General features: G+C 39.4%; 1 protein-coding gene across 1 annotated transcript in view; it reads right to left on the bottom strand.

Annotated features, from left to right (window-relative positions):
- Positions 1–15,883, bottom strand: part of man1a1 (mannosidase, alpha, class 1A, member 1) — a 148,942-nt gene that overhangs the window by 31,978 nt on the left and 101,081 nt on the right. Inside the window, exon 5 of the mRNA XM_031750534.2 lies at positions 3,108–3,202. Coding sequence (XP_031606394.1) covers positions 3,108–3,202 — 95 coding nt within the window. The remainder of the gene's footprint in view (positions 1–3,107; positions 3,203–15,883) is intronic.

Raw genomic sequence — 15,883 nt, 5'->3', positions numbered from 1 at the left:
GATTTCTGCAACTGACCTCTCTCCCTCTCTCTCTGTATAATGTCTACATGGTCTAATTTCCTCAACAGACTGTTTTATTGATGTTTTAAGAACAAAAGAAATGAAATAACTAAAATTTTCAAAGCACAGACGAGTTTTTATCACCAGAGAGACATATTGATAACACTTGTCTGATATGTATCAGTGGGTATGGAAGTTTAGATTTATAGTTTTATAGATCTTCTGGGTCTTTACATAACTCAGGATGGGAATAAAAGCTACCATAAACCCTGTTGTCTGTTGGATTACATTACGCTTGCCACTGATGTCCATGGGCATGGTTCTGTTGATCTTTTATGATATATCAATACAGGAGCATAGGGATTCCCAGATGGTACATAGCTGCAACAGTAGGAAGGGGAGGAAACAGATATCTTGAAATTATCTTGAAATCTTTTATAAAAAGATTATAAAGAATAACTTGCATTTTTGTACTCAGTTTATTTTAAGGATTCACAACCTCACAGATGGCTGCAATGATCAGTGTTTCTAGCTGATCCCACTGGAGGAGTTTAACAAATACCACTCTAATTCACATTACAGTTGACAAATACTATAGTCACACTAGGGAAAACAGTAGTTGCCACGACCAGAACCACTTGCAGTCAGTTTCTGTCTTCAAGTCCCTTTAAGTCGAGTCCCTTACTGGAAAGAGAAGTGTTACAGTCAGGTTACCCTCATCATCTGAGAATAACTGCAGTCAGCCCAAGTCAGACTTGTTACAATACAATAAAACAAGGACATACACCTATCAGCTGAAACCACGATAAATGTCAACTTGTGTCTGTGTGTCAGTGAAACAACACAACTGGCTGATAGGTTTCTCAGTTCAGATGGTGGTTGGATATTTGGGGCCAGAGTTCAGTCCACTATCATCACTGTGCTTACAGAATTTACTGTAACCCAAAGATTTTCTGTTCAGGGTTCACTGAGTACCATGGCCCTGTCCCTATATCTCTTGTACAATCTTGGAATACAAAGAAACCTAACACCTTTTACAAAGTCTGGCCCTGTTAGGAGTTCTTCCTTTGGCTCATTCTTCTGTTAAGGTAAGAACCAAGGTGTCTGTCAGCAAGTATACAAAAACTAAAAGACAAGGTTTATGAAATTTGGTGGCGAGGAATTGGATAGGGAAAGGAAGAACCCATCAAATTTTATGGCTAATCTGGATCATTTGAAAAATAACTTAATTAAAATTGTTCTTCTCAAACAAGAATCCATTAGTGTTGTAAAGAAATCAACTTACCAACATCTTTATAATGCTAATCTGTCAATTTCATAGACAAAAAAAAAAAAAAAAGCTAGTTTAATAGCCTATGCTCTCTTTTGCTCTGTATATTTGTTATTGTAATTTGTTTCCAGAGTTATTTGAGTATGTGTGCGTGTGTGTGTGCGTGTGTGTGTAGGAATGTGGGTTTGTGCTGATGTGGTTCTAAGCTGTCATAACTCAGTCATGCAGGTAAAGTCATCATCAACAGCAATCTGCTCAGGCCTCTGGGGATCACATATGTGTGCAGAGCCACATACATGTGCACAGACATGAACACACACACACTCACTCACTCTCCCTGGGGTGTTTCTCACTTCAGGGAAGAGGACAAGGCGGGCAGAGTCCATTCACCCATACAGACAGAGAGAAAATTAATTTGTTACAGCACGCTTATCGTCATGACAACCTGCCTTTTAATTAACGGGCTGACAAACAGACTGGATGTCGTGTCTCTCTTTGGGGAACGACTGATAGAAAGAAAATAGTGCTCCCCTCATCATGTGTGACTGACAGAAGGACTGTAGCAAAAAATAGCTGCAGACCTCTAATTGTTTTTATACAGAGATACTCATATTTTCATATTAAAGACCCCAAAATGTTATATGCTTATTGGTTGGAATTTATTTTAATTGCTTTATAGTTCTAAGAACTGTGTTCTTAGCACATATCTCTTCTTGGACTCTGCTTGAGTAGCTTTGCATGACTGAGAGTCCAAAATAATCCCTCCTTATCTTAACCCTCTAATCTCTCAGTTCATCCATTGTCTGAAATGCAGCATTTTAGCTCCTCACCTTAAACAAATAAGGTTTGAACAGCAGGTTCAACCCACAGGTGAGACACCTGTGATTTTTATATGACCTTATTAAAAAAATATCATGCTGAATGACATCATAGAGAGACAAAGATACAAAAATGCAGTGTGAAACTAAGGATTTAGAGTAGTTTAAAGCCTGTTTTGGCTCACAAGGAAGACCTCTTAAAGTCAAATTAAAGCAATTTCTTAAAGCACTGACTGTTACTTGGAAATTAGATGAGTAAAAAAAAACTTTTTTTAGCTTCTAAAAAATCAGTTTATAGCTCTACAAATGGAAAAATGTTAAAATACCACTATGAGGGTTTTTTTATATGGAGGAGGTTTTGGTGGAGCACAAAGAGGGTTTCAGCCAGAGGAAAGGAAACATCACCAGCACTGCCACTAACTATTCTGTCCTAAGATGCTTTTTAAAACAACCAAACATGAAAGACTCATTTGACTTGGTAGTATACTTGATGACTCAGTACTTATTATTACTAATAAAGTTGAATTAATGCAGCTCAGAAAAAACAAGGGATGTCAAATAGTTTCCAGTAAAAATCAAAAGCAATATTTTTCTTTGCAATGCCCCTAAAGAAACATCTGAACTACAGTATGGATCATGTTGCAACATATTAGTGGTGAAGGCTTTTCAGCAGTCGAACCCAGGAGCAACCTCTCGAGAGTGTGTCACAGCCTATTACTAAAGGCCGATTTTGGCCTGTAACCCCAACCTCAGTACTCAGGAACTTTGGGTTTGTCTTTTCCAATGCAGTTTAGTTTCAAGGATGAAGCCCTGGATGCAAAAAAATCAAACAGTTTCTGTCTGACAAGTTTGCTCTGTCATGTAAGACTAAAGCATTTCAGCTCAGTGTGTGCGAGTGGAACAGAGAGGGGCAGACCATGGTGCTCCTTAAAGCATCAGGCCATCAAAACAGACCTGCTGCCTGAAAGTGGACTGCTGGGAGACAAAGAGCAAGTGTGTGTGCTGTCTGTTTGTTTTACCTCTTGAGGTTAAGCAGAGCCCAGGGGATGCCGGTGGGCGTTTTGAATGCAGGCAGCAGCTTCTCGCCCAACTCCACTGCCTTTCTCCGAAACACCTGAGAAAGAAACAGAACAAAAACAAGCAACTCATTACAAGATGGTTCGAGTTGGTTTCTTGCATTTTTAGCAGAAAATATAACTCAACATTTGCAAATCTCCATCTCTGCTCAAAATCCAAGGCTTACACCTGTAGCTCAGTGCTTCCCCCATCCTTCCACTCTTTATCCCTTTATTCCAGGCTTTTCCTCTTTCCTGTCTGCTTCCTTTTATCCCTGTAATGTTTTGCCAGTATCTTTCCTTGCCTGCTTTACTGTTGCTTGGAGCTATACTGATGTTTTCCATGTGTAATCTGAGGAAACTTTAGCCCATTTAGTTGTTTAAGATGTCGCTGACTCAACATAGATATCTTAAAAACAGTTTCTCGCTACAAAAAAATAGATTTATGGCTTTCCAGCTTACGTCTAATTCACCATTTTGCGATTATATGGCCAGCAATGTTTCATTTCCCCTCTATTTAATGTGATCCTGCTGCTTTCACCAAACTGATTGCCCAAAGAAAGTAAGATTTGCAACTCTATCACAATCTCTGAGGCTAAAAGGAGAAAACCACCTGAAAAAAACGAATCAAATTTTGATGCCTTAAAAACTTTCCGCTCACTAGAGTTAACAAAACTTTAACTTAAACGTGAAAGCAAAACACATCTTAAAAAAACCCAAAAAACAAAAAAACAGCAGTAAGTCAGCTTTCCATCCACAGAAAGCCGGACTCGCGGATCTTTGATCTCCTCTCATCCCTTCGGTATCTTTCAGGGCGAGACATCACAGGCTGTGCTGGTAAACACAAGCCTGTGGTGTGTATTTAAGTGTACTAACATCAATTTACACAGTTACGGAGTGCTAGAGTTGAATTTTCAATGCATGTAACCTTCAGCTCCATTTGGACCCACCACAGAGGCCCAGTGTGGCTTTAAATAGTGTCATGAATATTCAACCTGAAAACAAGAGCAAATACACCTGGAGCTCAGACCTGCAGGAAACTGGGAAATGGTGCCCTATAAAAGTGGATTTATGCACTTTTAACTCTTTCAATTTCCACAGGAACGAATAATGCTCATTCTTCTTAGATTAATATGGTAATATCTGGTGTTTTTCCTGGATGTCTACCACTTCTTGGTTGTTTGCAGTACTGTGTAACAGCCTAAAAGCGTGACGTAAGACTTGATTTTTTTTAACCTGTATAAAACTTGTGCTAATCATGTTGTGGTTCCACTTTTTTTTTTTTTTTTTTTTAAACAAAGTTCAGGTGTTTTCTGCTGCAATGCAACAGCAAATTTTCTCCTTGAGTGGTGATCTCTTATCAAATGCATTTAAATTCCCTGTCTAATCTTTTATGTTAGCAAATCTGACTAGACAGCTTTGCAGCAGTTCTAGCCGAGGGCTTTGGTTGTCTCCAAGGTGTCTGATTTTGTTGGCTGTAAAAGTGAAGTGTACTTCCATATTTGGCTCCGGGTGTGAGTGTACTAAAGCAGTAAAGATGAAATGGGATTTAGCCTAAGACATAGTGGACAGTTTGACACTGCTGCCAGGGTTTCAGCGGCTTGACTCAAACTGGTGCTGCTGCCCACTGACATGAGTGAGAATGGCTTCATGTCTGTTAATGCAGCCCACATGGATTTGGACTTTTTTCTTTTTAACTTAACTCTAGGTGTAGAATTAGGTGCCACCTGTCCCACAGATTCAAGTCAATCAGATCCTGCCACACCTCTCTTGAAAAGCACCTCTGAATCCTCTTGTTTTTGTGCTGTTAGGAGATTTTTTATTGAGACCACAAAATGTTAAAAATCAGAAAGCTTCAAAGGGTTATTGCTAAAAAATATGTCTTTTGAACATTCATGACCAGTGCAAGACAGAAAATGTGAAATCTGGGGTAGATCATCAGAATCTCATAGGACTTGACTTGCTTGGTTTCCCCACAGTAACTTGGGATTTGAAGGTTAAGACTTCAGACTTGTTTGTGACTCGCACATGTGAGACTTATTCCCACTTCTGGGAGCTGCCTTAGTTCATAAGGGGAGAAAAAAAACAACAACACCAGAGATGTTTCTTGTTGAAATGTGTGACTGAACTGCACAGCGCTATTTCTTTCAACCAGAGGCTGCTATGAGCTCGCAGTCGTGCAACAAAGTAGAAAATATATGTAAAGTTTTGCCATTCAAAGCCAATTCAAGCTTATTTTAATTTAATAGCACATGCAGATTTTCATGTTCACAGTATTAAGATGGAGTTGCTGTCTCCATCTTGATGTTTTTGAAACCAGATGTTACCAGCAGTGTACACTTAGCCACAAATATCTAAAGGAGATGAATTTGCAAGCTTTCCTCCAATATTTTGTGACTGACGCTGTGAAATAATTGGCTGATGATGATGATCACCCCAAATTGGTATTTAATCAGCACGAATAAAGGACCGACTAACTATCCAACTACTGGTAATGAGCTGTTGTTATTATTCATGCATTATTCTACTGTATGTGGAAATGTGCTTTATTAAACACACATCGAGTCAGAGACAGTGCAGTATCACACTGCGTCATGAGCTGGCAGCTCTGTCCTCGAGGGATCAGCCACTCAGCGGGGTCTGAGAGACGGGGGCAGGAGGGAGAAAAAGATTTGCGAAGAAGAAAAGCTCAAGAGGCCACTCGTCAAAACAATGTGGCAACTCTATGACTTTCTCCTCAAAATTCAGGGGCAGGAAAGGTTACTGTGAGTTAAACTAGCGAGAGAGGTAACAGAAATGTGGCCAAAATTAACTCCTGGCATTCTGGGAATAAATGTCAGACATCCGCGTGTGAAACGGAGCAACATGTCGATGTGTTTGACACCGTCAAGATGAGCCATGTTTCTCCTATTACATTTTTGTCCACCTGAGATGTAGACAGAGACTGATGATAGGAGTAATTCCAATATATCAGACTTTATGAGATCTACCAAATATTGACACATATTTCATTATATTTCATATATTTTTAATTTGACTAAATTGAAGGAACTGAGTCTCTAGCCTGAGCTAAAAGAAATTTAACATGTTTTGCTAAGTGGAGATTAAATTAATCAATTTTTATTTATACATTACCTGAAAAACACAAAAGTTAATAGATTTTTTTTTTTTTTTTAAATAAAGTAACAGATTCATAAAAAGGCAAATTAGTGATGAAAAAAGCCAGGAGATATTTCTTACCAGGCTGAACAAACATGTTTACTCTTTATTACACGCGCACACCTAAATCTGAGTTATTACCTAACAATGCATGCTAAATGACATCACCTCCTGTAAAAGTAAGAAATGTATTCAGTAGACTTTGAGTCTCGAGTTTCTAACCTTGTTTTTGCCAAGATAATGGGTTAGTTTCAAATCACCAGTGTTGTACATTCCTAAGATGAAGGAAATGCAGAGTAGTAGCTCGGTAAAAATACCGAGGACCCTCAAGAACCCTCTTGAGGCGTATCATCTAATAATCTACAATTATCAACCCAATATCACGACAAAACGTGTAATAGATGTAACGTGTAATCTCCAAAACATGAAACGGACACGCATGCAGAGGTTGCATTACCAGCAGGGGGAGATCAAATATTTAAAGCCACAAAGTCGGCAATGAGCAAAAAACACACGAAGTACATTCGTTCCAGGTTACTTAATGGATAGAAACCATTAAGCTAGGCGGCTAATGTGTATTTTAAGTGTAAATGTGTTAATATCTGTTTGAACACTTTCCCGAAATTATTTCATGCTGGCTTGAAATTAAATATCTAAAATATCTCCCTCTACTGGAAGAAAAAAATATGGATAAGTTAAATTCTTTTTTTGCTCCTGTGACTTCCTCTCACGGATCGGAAAATCAGTTAAGAAACTGGATGGATGGAGTTTGGATGATGGGGGACCTAAATATGATTTCAAGAACATGCACCTTGCTGAGAGGGATATTAACAAGAATTTGAGAAACAGCAAAGCAGCCAGATCTGAAAGTCGATGTTTTCTCTGTTAAAAAATTCCCTTAAAGATGACGGATTCTTGTGCAGGATTCATGGCATGAGCAAAAAATAATTTAACAGATGAAAACATTGATATATCCGCTGACACGGGCTCCTTCTGTATTCCAAGGAGACTTTCACAATGCAGTACTTTCAAGCCAAGATGTTTGATGGCACTGAGGCCACCGAAATGCATGTGTGTGTTTAGCTGGGTGCGCAGTGGGAGCAGAGTCGTGTCGTAACAAGGCATCAGATCGCAGTGATTAATGCCTTTAATAATGCTAGAAGCACACTGAGGGGAAGAATAAAAACACTCCCAAGGATGCGCCCAAGAATGAATTAAACACACTCCGCGTCCAAGGCCATCAAGCAAGCTGCCAACAAGCTTTAATAAGTACTACAGAAAGCGAAAAGCACACACGAAACCTGTGGCTGATGTCAGTAGTAAAAGCTGATGTTGATAATCACATTTCACACCTCGATGCTTCTGACAGCAAAGGCTTCAGGAAAACACACCAGTGTGTTTGTTTGCATATGTTAACCCTAGCAAATGGATGAAACAGATATCAGCATCCGACAACTCATGATGCATCTGCTTTAGAGATTTGAAAACAGATCAATCTGCACACCAAACAGCTCAAGTACCAGGACTTTTCTGTGGGACCTTTACGGCGAGACAACCTTTAAATAACTTTTCATATTTAATAAACATCAGTCATTATGATAGGTTTTCAAAAAGCGGTATTATTTTCACATTTGAAAATGGCTCCTGTCGTGGAAACGCGAGTCAATCTCCATTACGCATAATGTTAAAATGTCCAATTTTTTAATAACTCATCTGTTTAATTTGTATTAAGGTTTAAAGTTTGCATTAAGGGAGCTGCTACTTCAACTGACAGGCAGCTTATACCTGCTAGCTGTCTGCTAGGCTTCATCTCTGAATGGGGTTTAAAGAGGTCAACGCTCCATCAACACTTGCAATATAAAATTTAAGCTTCATCAGTGTCATCAACAACCAATCCCAAAACACGCTGGTCAAGTAATAAAGCTGCTCTTTATACTGTTTATAGTGTTGCTGGAGCTTTAGCTTCTTTAGAGCCTTGTTCTTCTCCATGAACCTTGGAAGTAGGTGAAGCTGTGTCAGAAACCTCTATTCTCAATGTGACACACTCCCATGGTTTTAATGCAATGACCATTAACAAAGGAGGTAGAAAGAAGGAAAATTTACTCTACTTTCCTCCCCTTAGGTGTTTTGGGCTTTAGTCTTTAGTCTACAAATGAGTTCAGAGTGTGTTATTCAAAGAGCTCGTCAGAGTGAATACAAGGGAGTAGAAACGATGGTTAAACTTTGATTTCTTGAGCTCAGTGTGAAAAGCTAGTGGTTGGAATCGTGACATTCTCCTATACTTAAACGCATGCTGAGACATTCACTGAACATCAGCCACTGAATCAGGTTTAACTAAATGAGGAAGGGAATGTGAGAGCATCAGGCCCGTCAATACAGCTTTTACACAAAGAAGACTGATTTATTTCCACAGGGTAAAGACTGGCTATCACCACTGTCAACAAATGAGGAGGCCACCTGTCAATGAGGTGTAAAACACAGCACAGGCATTAACACTGATATGGGTGTTTTGCTCTCTGGAATGATCGAGAGTTAGATCTCAGGAACACTAAGGAAACAAAAACGACGTCAGTGAGTCCTGCAGTGAAATACAAAACATTATTAAAATAGCCTGTTAACATTACAGACAACAGCCTCAATTAATTTGGAGTTTACCAACCAAACTGCTAAGCAACATAAATAAAAAGGACTCAAGTACAGCAACAATAAATGAGAACTACTAATTAGGCTGGCTGCAAGCAAATGTTCAGCATATCCAAATTATTTAAACCAATTAAAGTGAAAGATGGCAAAAGTACTTACTGTAAATTCATGCTTTTAAAAGTCTTTCCAAGATTACCTAAAGCTATCAACCATAAGTGAAGAATCAATGGCTGTGACAGCATGTCCAAAATTTTGATTACTGATTACTTATATTTAAACATTTAAGCAATTGGGACATTGGAAAATATAAAAATATATATATAAAATATAAAATATATATATTAGTTTTTGATTTGCTCTCAAGTTATTTCACAATGTTTATTTCTCTATGGTAACAAACTTTATCCTTGGAAAACTTAATATTTATAGTATTTCTGGCATTTCTTTAGGCCAAATAATTAATAATTTAATAAAGAAAAAATAGCTTCTTTATCAAAAATTAAACAAATCTTTAGTTATTTATTTTTTTGCAGCTCTGTATGGGATAAAGTTGAGCTCAAGAATGAAGTTTTAAGCTAAGCTCTTACACCGCATGTTGCTGTAGCGTTTCAAAAATGAGGGAGTGATGAGTAAATTTTGTTGTTACAAAAGATGGTAGATGATAGAACATCCAGAATTTGAGCAGACATCAGCCATGTTTGTGTAAAAGCTGCCTTAACTGTTTGGAGAAGATAATGGCCCTCCCGACAACCTTAAGCTTCATCTGCTTCAGTAATCTCCGAGTAGAGAATAACTAACATATGCCTCCACCTTGCGTTTTCCTGTTGTGATTATAGCTGACAGGTGTGCGCACTCATATGAACGAGATAAATTAGATTTATTACGTTTTTGGTCAGAGTTAAAGTCATTTATAAGATTCGGGTTATGTTCAGAGTGAGGAGATGACAGTGGAAGGTGGAACCAAGGACCTTAAAGTTTTAAGTATGGGTGTTCAGCCAATCAAATCTCCGCCTCTTCTCTAACCACATATGTTTGCAGTGTGTGTGTTTTGCGTGTACGATTATGTGTTGCAGTCCGCGGAGAGTCGCTTGGACAGCTCCCTAACTAAGATGAATCACCCAGCCAGGCCTCTGGGTGACCAGCAGGCATTCTGGGACACGTGGCCCAGATTACAGCGGCGTCTGCGGGGACGGCGCGAGCCGACACCTCCCTCCCTCCCAGATCCTGACACGCTACCCTCTTCTCCTCCCCTCTGTCCTTCTTCACCTCCTCCTCCGCCTTTCTTCCTCATTTCACTGACAGTGCCCATCATTGCTAAACACCTGATGAAAATTGATTTATTCCTTTGCCTCCCCCTTTTCCCCCCTTTCCCATCTTCAATTCAAATTTCTACTCATGCATATATAACACTCGCATTTTATCTCATTCTTTTTCTTTCATTTCCTGCCCTGTATCTGCTCTGTTATCTTGGCTATAAACAAAACTGAAAAGCATGCTCACCCAGATGTATTTACAGACACATGACTAGTTCATGATTAATTTAAAGACTGTTTTTTGTTTTTATTCAGCCATCTGTCACTGATTATTAAGTAGCTTAAAACACAGGTTCCCAAAGCTGTGAGGGGTTTGATGTGGTTCTTTTCTATTGTTGTTTCTTTCTGCCTTACCGTCTGTCTTTGTCTGTAGTCAATTAAAACAAACTCAATGCAGCAGGCCAACACAGTCTGACCACAGTTTTAAGTGGCGAGATCAATTTCCAGCACTGCATCGCACCCCGTGTCATGAATATGAGCTAATAGCATCAGAATGGAGCTATAAGAAACCACCTTTACAAACTTCTTTTTACACCGTCCAGTCTGACTTTAAACGAATGGTTTAAATAATGATGATGTGGGATGTCCATAGAACTCGGTTAACATGTGGCGTTAACATGTGATCTGTACCTGGCAAAACATGGGTTTTTATTGTGCTGGGACCTTTAGCAGTCCACCCTCACCTCCCTGTATATCTCTTCAATTTTGCCTCTGAAATATAAAGATTTTCTCTTTCCAAACTGACAATTAAACACCCAATTTTTAATTCTTCCTGTACCACACAGCATTCCCTACCCTGTATGTGGGGCTGCACGTCTAGCACAGCGTTAAAGGGACACAGAAGTGTTATGTTTTTTCACTTCATGAATTAATTAATCCATTCAGCGATGAGTGCAGATTGAATATGGAAAAAATAAGCGAATGTACGACCGAGTGTCAGCTGAAGGAGGCCCGTTTGGAGACTGCTGCCCTGACAGCTGTATTGGAGAGGCTTGCACACAAACCACTCTGAGGAGGTGACAGCTTTCAGTAGTTAAGAAGCCTGCTGTTGTGTGAATGGTTGCTCTTGTCCTCCTCACTCTCTCTCTCTCTCTCTCTCTCTCTCTCTGTCTGTGTCCGTCTCACTCGCTCGCTCACTCTGGGTTTAATAACTTGCTTCGGGGAGGGGAAACGTAGGATGAATGAGGGAAGAAAAACAAACACAGATTTGAGATGGGAGAGATGGAATCGTAATAATTTAAGGAAAGCAAATGGGAAGGAGTGAAACTAAGAACAGAAAAAAAATGCCAGTATTGATTTACATGTTGTCTGATATGCAAATAAAAGTAAAACCGTACAAAGTTCAGCAAAAAACCCGGACTATAACTTACTGAGTCATCTGTGTGGGTCAGAGCAGAGCCTGAACTCATAACCTTGAATTACAACAGGAGGAAGCAACGCTGGCATTCACCAAGGTGGAAAATGCAAATACCTGCAAGGTATAAAAACATTTCCTGGCAGGATGCCTCAGGGTGGAATATTAACCAAGGTAACTGATGGTTTTTACAGGGAACTCTCCTCCAAGTCTATCTAAATGATATGGAAATACTGAGAAAACAGAACTTCAGCATTACAGTTCACTGGTATATGCTGGCACTTTCCTGACCCCATGAAAGCATTCGCTCTTACAGCATGTTTTCTTTCCCCCCCCCCCAGGGTCACTGTGGTGTTAAAAGGTGGATCTGTCCAGACTACAAAAAAAAAAAAAATCCTTTTACTGTCCAAAATAATTAAACTCTGACTCACCCTCAACTACTAAAGAGCCCTGCAGGTGAAGCAGTTTGAATGCTAATGAGACTGGATGGAGAAAATGGAGAGAGAGCAACTCCGGAGTTATTGTGGTGTTTCGGCAGGGGCCACCTGTCAGCCATGATAACACACAAAAGGGTATACAAACCTCTCGTTTAGAGGGTCGGCCGTTAGCGTAAAAGGTGACGGAGAATGAAAAATGTTGACAGAGAGATTGTTGACATGAGCTATAATGTATGCAAGTTGTCCTTTGTGGTCTGTGTCCCAAATGTCACCCATTGACAGTGAACATTTCACTGTTATTGTGAGAATAAATAGTGTAATATAAAGGAACAACAATCCTGTTTCCAAAATAGTCTGAATGCAATAATCTACAAGTATTTAAAGCCTACATTTAACTGGAAAAAGTGAAAAGATGAGAGAGTCAAAAAAATGGTCAAATTTCTCATAATTAATGAGGTTGCAACAGTGACGTATGTATGTACGTATTCAGGAGAAAGAAGAAAAGTATACTGTTCAGTCGTTTAAGGAAAACATTTCTCGACCAAAGATTGCAAGAATTTTGGGACATCATTTATGAGACATATTATAATAATTAATAATACACAGGATCAAGAGAAAGCGACAAGGCTAAAAGAGAAACCGTGCCCCTTGGGACCGAATACTGATGGCCCCTGCATTGTTTGCTTTAGCATGACAATTGAAACAAAGTTGTGTTACATTTGTTGCAGTCTGCTAATGAATATTAGGTGTCACAACTCAGAAGGAAAAAACAGAATAGAAGAAGTTAAAAAAGGAAACAAAGCAATCGCTGAGGGTTTTTTCCTCAAGGTTTTCGAGGAACCTTTGTGCTCCTGCTGTGATATATAATTGAAATGGCAGTGAAGACAGAGTAAAATTGTCCCCAAGTTTAAACTTGTGTGTAGGCCAAGTTACAAAAGAGAAAACGAGAAACGCATGGCAAGCCTAAACAACATCAAAGCAGGCCACGTGCCAGCAGTTGTGGCGTCACTTTTGGCACCCGCCACCGTTCGCGATGGTGACAACAATAAGCATACAAAGATTGCAAGGCAGTAAATTGCACTGAAAAAGACACGACGAGTTACGGAAATCACAGCACGGGCTTAGGAACATTTCTAAGAACCACTGCCAGAAGCTCACCGCTGCATTTACAACAGTTTAAAACTACCAACTTCTTTGGGTCCAAGCTCATTTAAAATGGATCAATCAAAAGTCTAAAATTTGGACAGTTTATTAGACATAAAAAATTTGAAGGCTTTTAACCATAGACTGACCTAAATATTTACATTAAATACAAATCAGTAGTAGACACAAAACAGAACTTTTAGCCTCTGAAACTTGAGATCTTGTTGTTCAAACGACTCCACTTTCAGATTGTCATCTACTGTGTGCAGTTTTGAATCCAGCAGAATAATGTATGGATGTTTTATTGACCATACTCTGTACTAATGACTGGCTCAATCCACCGAGTGCGCTGACAGAGTCGAATGCAGCTCTGAGTTATAAAAAACAAAAGCAAAACAGATGCCGCTCACTGTCGGCTAATCTATTGGCCCTAATTCAATACAACTCGGGCCAGACGTCAAGCCTGGAGGTACTGTATAGCAGCTGAGAGCAGACTGGTCTTCACTTAGTAATTAGCCTTCCGTGCTGGAGCTCCTTTAAAGGCTCCCATCTTCTTTCATCTCGCCATGTTCAGAATAATTAAAGCCACTACAAGCTTCTTGAGTTTATTCTAAAAGCGTACTATGACAGAACATATAATGAATGTGGCCTTTTTGTGTTTCTCATGCGTCCGTTTTCCACAGTGTATGAATGCGGTGCATATAAGCACGCACAAAGTTAGCACAATGCTCCACTCATCGTATCCACCCAGCAAGAAGGGCCTCCGCTGTCATGTTCTCCACCACTGCTTTTAATTTTACTACATTAAATAAATCAGGATCATAATGTCACGTCTCTGGTTGGCACCCGTAACAGCGATGCTATTCATGAGAACTTTTATAGGGCACGCAGTGTTTGTTTATGCAAACCATTTTTTTTTTTCTTCTGCTGTTATTTCAAACATTACTCATCTATTAGTGAATCTAGTGTAATTCATAGAAATAAAACAAAAGTTTCAAATACACTCTTTTAACAGGTATTAAGGCAAAAAAAGTAAAAAAAACAAGACACTGCTGAGCTCATGTCAGTCAAACAAAGATGACAGAGAACTTCTGTATCCCCTTTGGCTTCACAGCTGGAAGCCTTTCTCGAGTCTGACACTTGATAGGAGAAGCAGAATCTCTTTCTAAGACGGGTAAAAGCTTTGGTTTTATCTTTCATCATGAAATTAGCAATCCTCACCTTGTGTATTAAAAAAAACCCACACAGGCACATACACACATGTGCGTGCACAGGTGCAAAGAGGATCGACTGACGTTATTATTTCCTAGCTCTCTCGTGGCACAGTCGGTGCTGACTCGGCACACTTTTGACAGTCAGCTCTTTTGACGGCGCTGGTATGGAAATGAAGACGATCGGGAGAAAGCGAATTTACATAGAAAATTGCCGTCTCTGTAGGAAAGTTACAGGGGAGGAGTGCACAATTGGATGGGCTGGAGGGATAAAAACTGCAATGTGAGCATCAAGCAGCAATTTTAGGTTAATGCTCTGCTGCAATGAGCGTTTACTTTTGTCATGCAAAAAGCCTTTTGTATCGATTTCCTGTATCACTATAGTATTTTTTTAAAGATAGATGTCTAAAACGAATCAATTCATTTTGAAATGTAAGAAAAAGTCATAGGACACTGCGTGTTTTTTGTCAGCAGAAGAGTTTTATATCACTCAGGGAGAGTAATGAAGTGTCTAGTCTGGTGGGAGGATGGGAATCAGTTCAGACGGAAGATCTCATATCCAGCTCGCGTCTGGATCCAGCTGAGACACACTGCGGTTCACACCTGATATTCTGATTTTAAATGCACAAGTGGCTACTTCTGATTGGATTTTTGCTTCCCTGCTCACATTTGATTTTATCTGTCGAAGGGGGAAAAAAACAACAACATTCAACTGCTGACAAACAGAAAACAGTTTTGAGCCCAGCAGCCAGGGAAAAGGGCTGTGTTGGAAATTTGCATATTACACGGCGGCTTCATCATGTTGTGGTTTGCATGACCAGTGAAAGATATTTTTGTAGTCTACGATAGTAAGATTGACCAGGAGTTTCATAAATAGCATTTTTAATTATCAAAGTTGTAGTCACCCACCCTCTCAAGAGCCTAGTTTGAGTCAGGAAAAATGCTGATTATCTTCTTAATCAGAATTTTTTAAATAACCCAACACTCCCAGCTTCACAAAACATCTCCCACCTAATCTTTTTGCCCTTAACCTGTGATTAAGGTCCATTCACCAGTCTCAGCAGCCACCTTCGGAATAACCAGGAAGCATACGAACTCAAACGAGTTAATTCAAACAATGATAAATAATGCATACAGAAATAATTCTCAAACATAAAACAAAAAGTAGAGCTGAAAGAGAGACAGAGTCAGAGTGAATAAGTGTTCAGTGTAGTGAGGTATCATTTAAATGTCGCTGTAGAAAGTCTGTATTGTCATAGAACAAGACTCAGCTAAAAGGCTGGAAGGCTTGCATGTGATAGAAAATGTCAAATATTCACCCGCACACTTCCCCAAAGCCAAAAATCATAAACAGGCTGACTCACCCCAGGAAAAGCAAAGCTAACTCATTTCACAGCTCAAACACCTGAAATTGGTCTTTCACATTCTGTTGTGCAATATTTGACACACAAATTTATTTAAGATCATTTCTGGGGTGATA

Source organism: Oreochromis aureus, linkage group 15 (assembly GCF_013358895.1).
Source record: "Oreochromis aureus strain Israel breed Guangdong linkage group 15, ZZ_aureus, whole genome shotgun sequence".
Lineage (NCBI taxonomy): Eukaryota > Metazoa > Chordata > Actinopteri > Cichliformes > Cichlidae > Oreochromis > Oreochromis aureus.
This window is presented reverse-complemented; position numbering and strand designations above follow the sequence as displayed.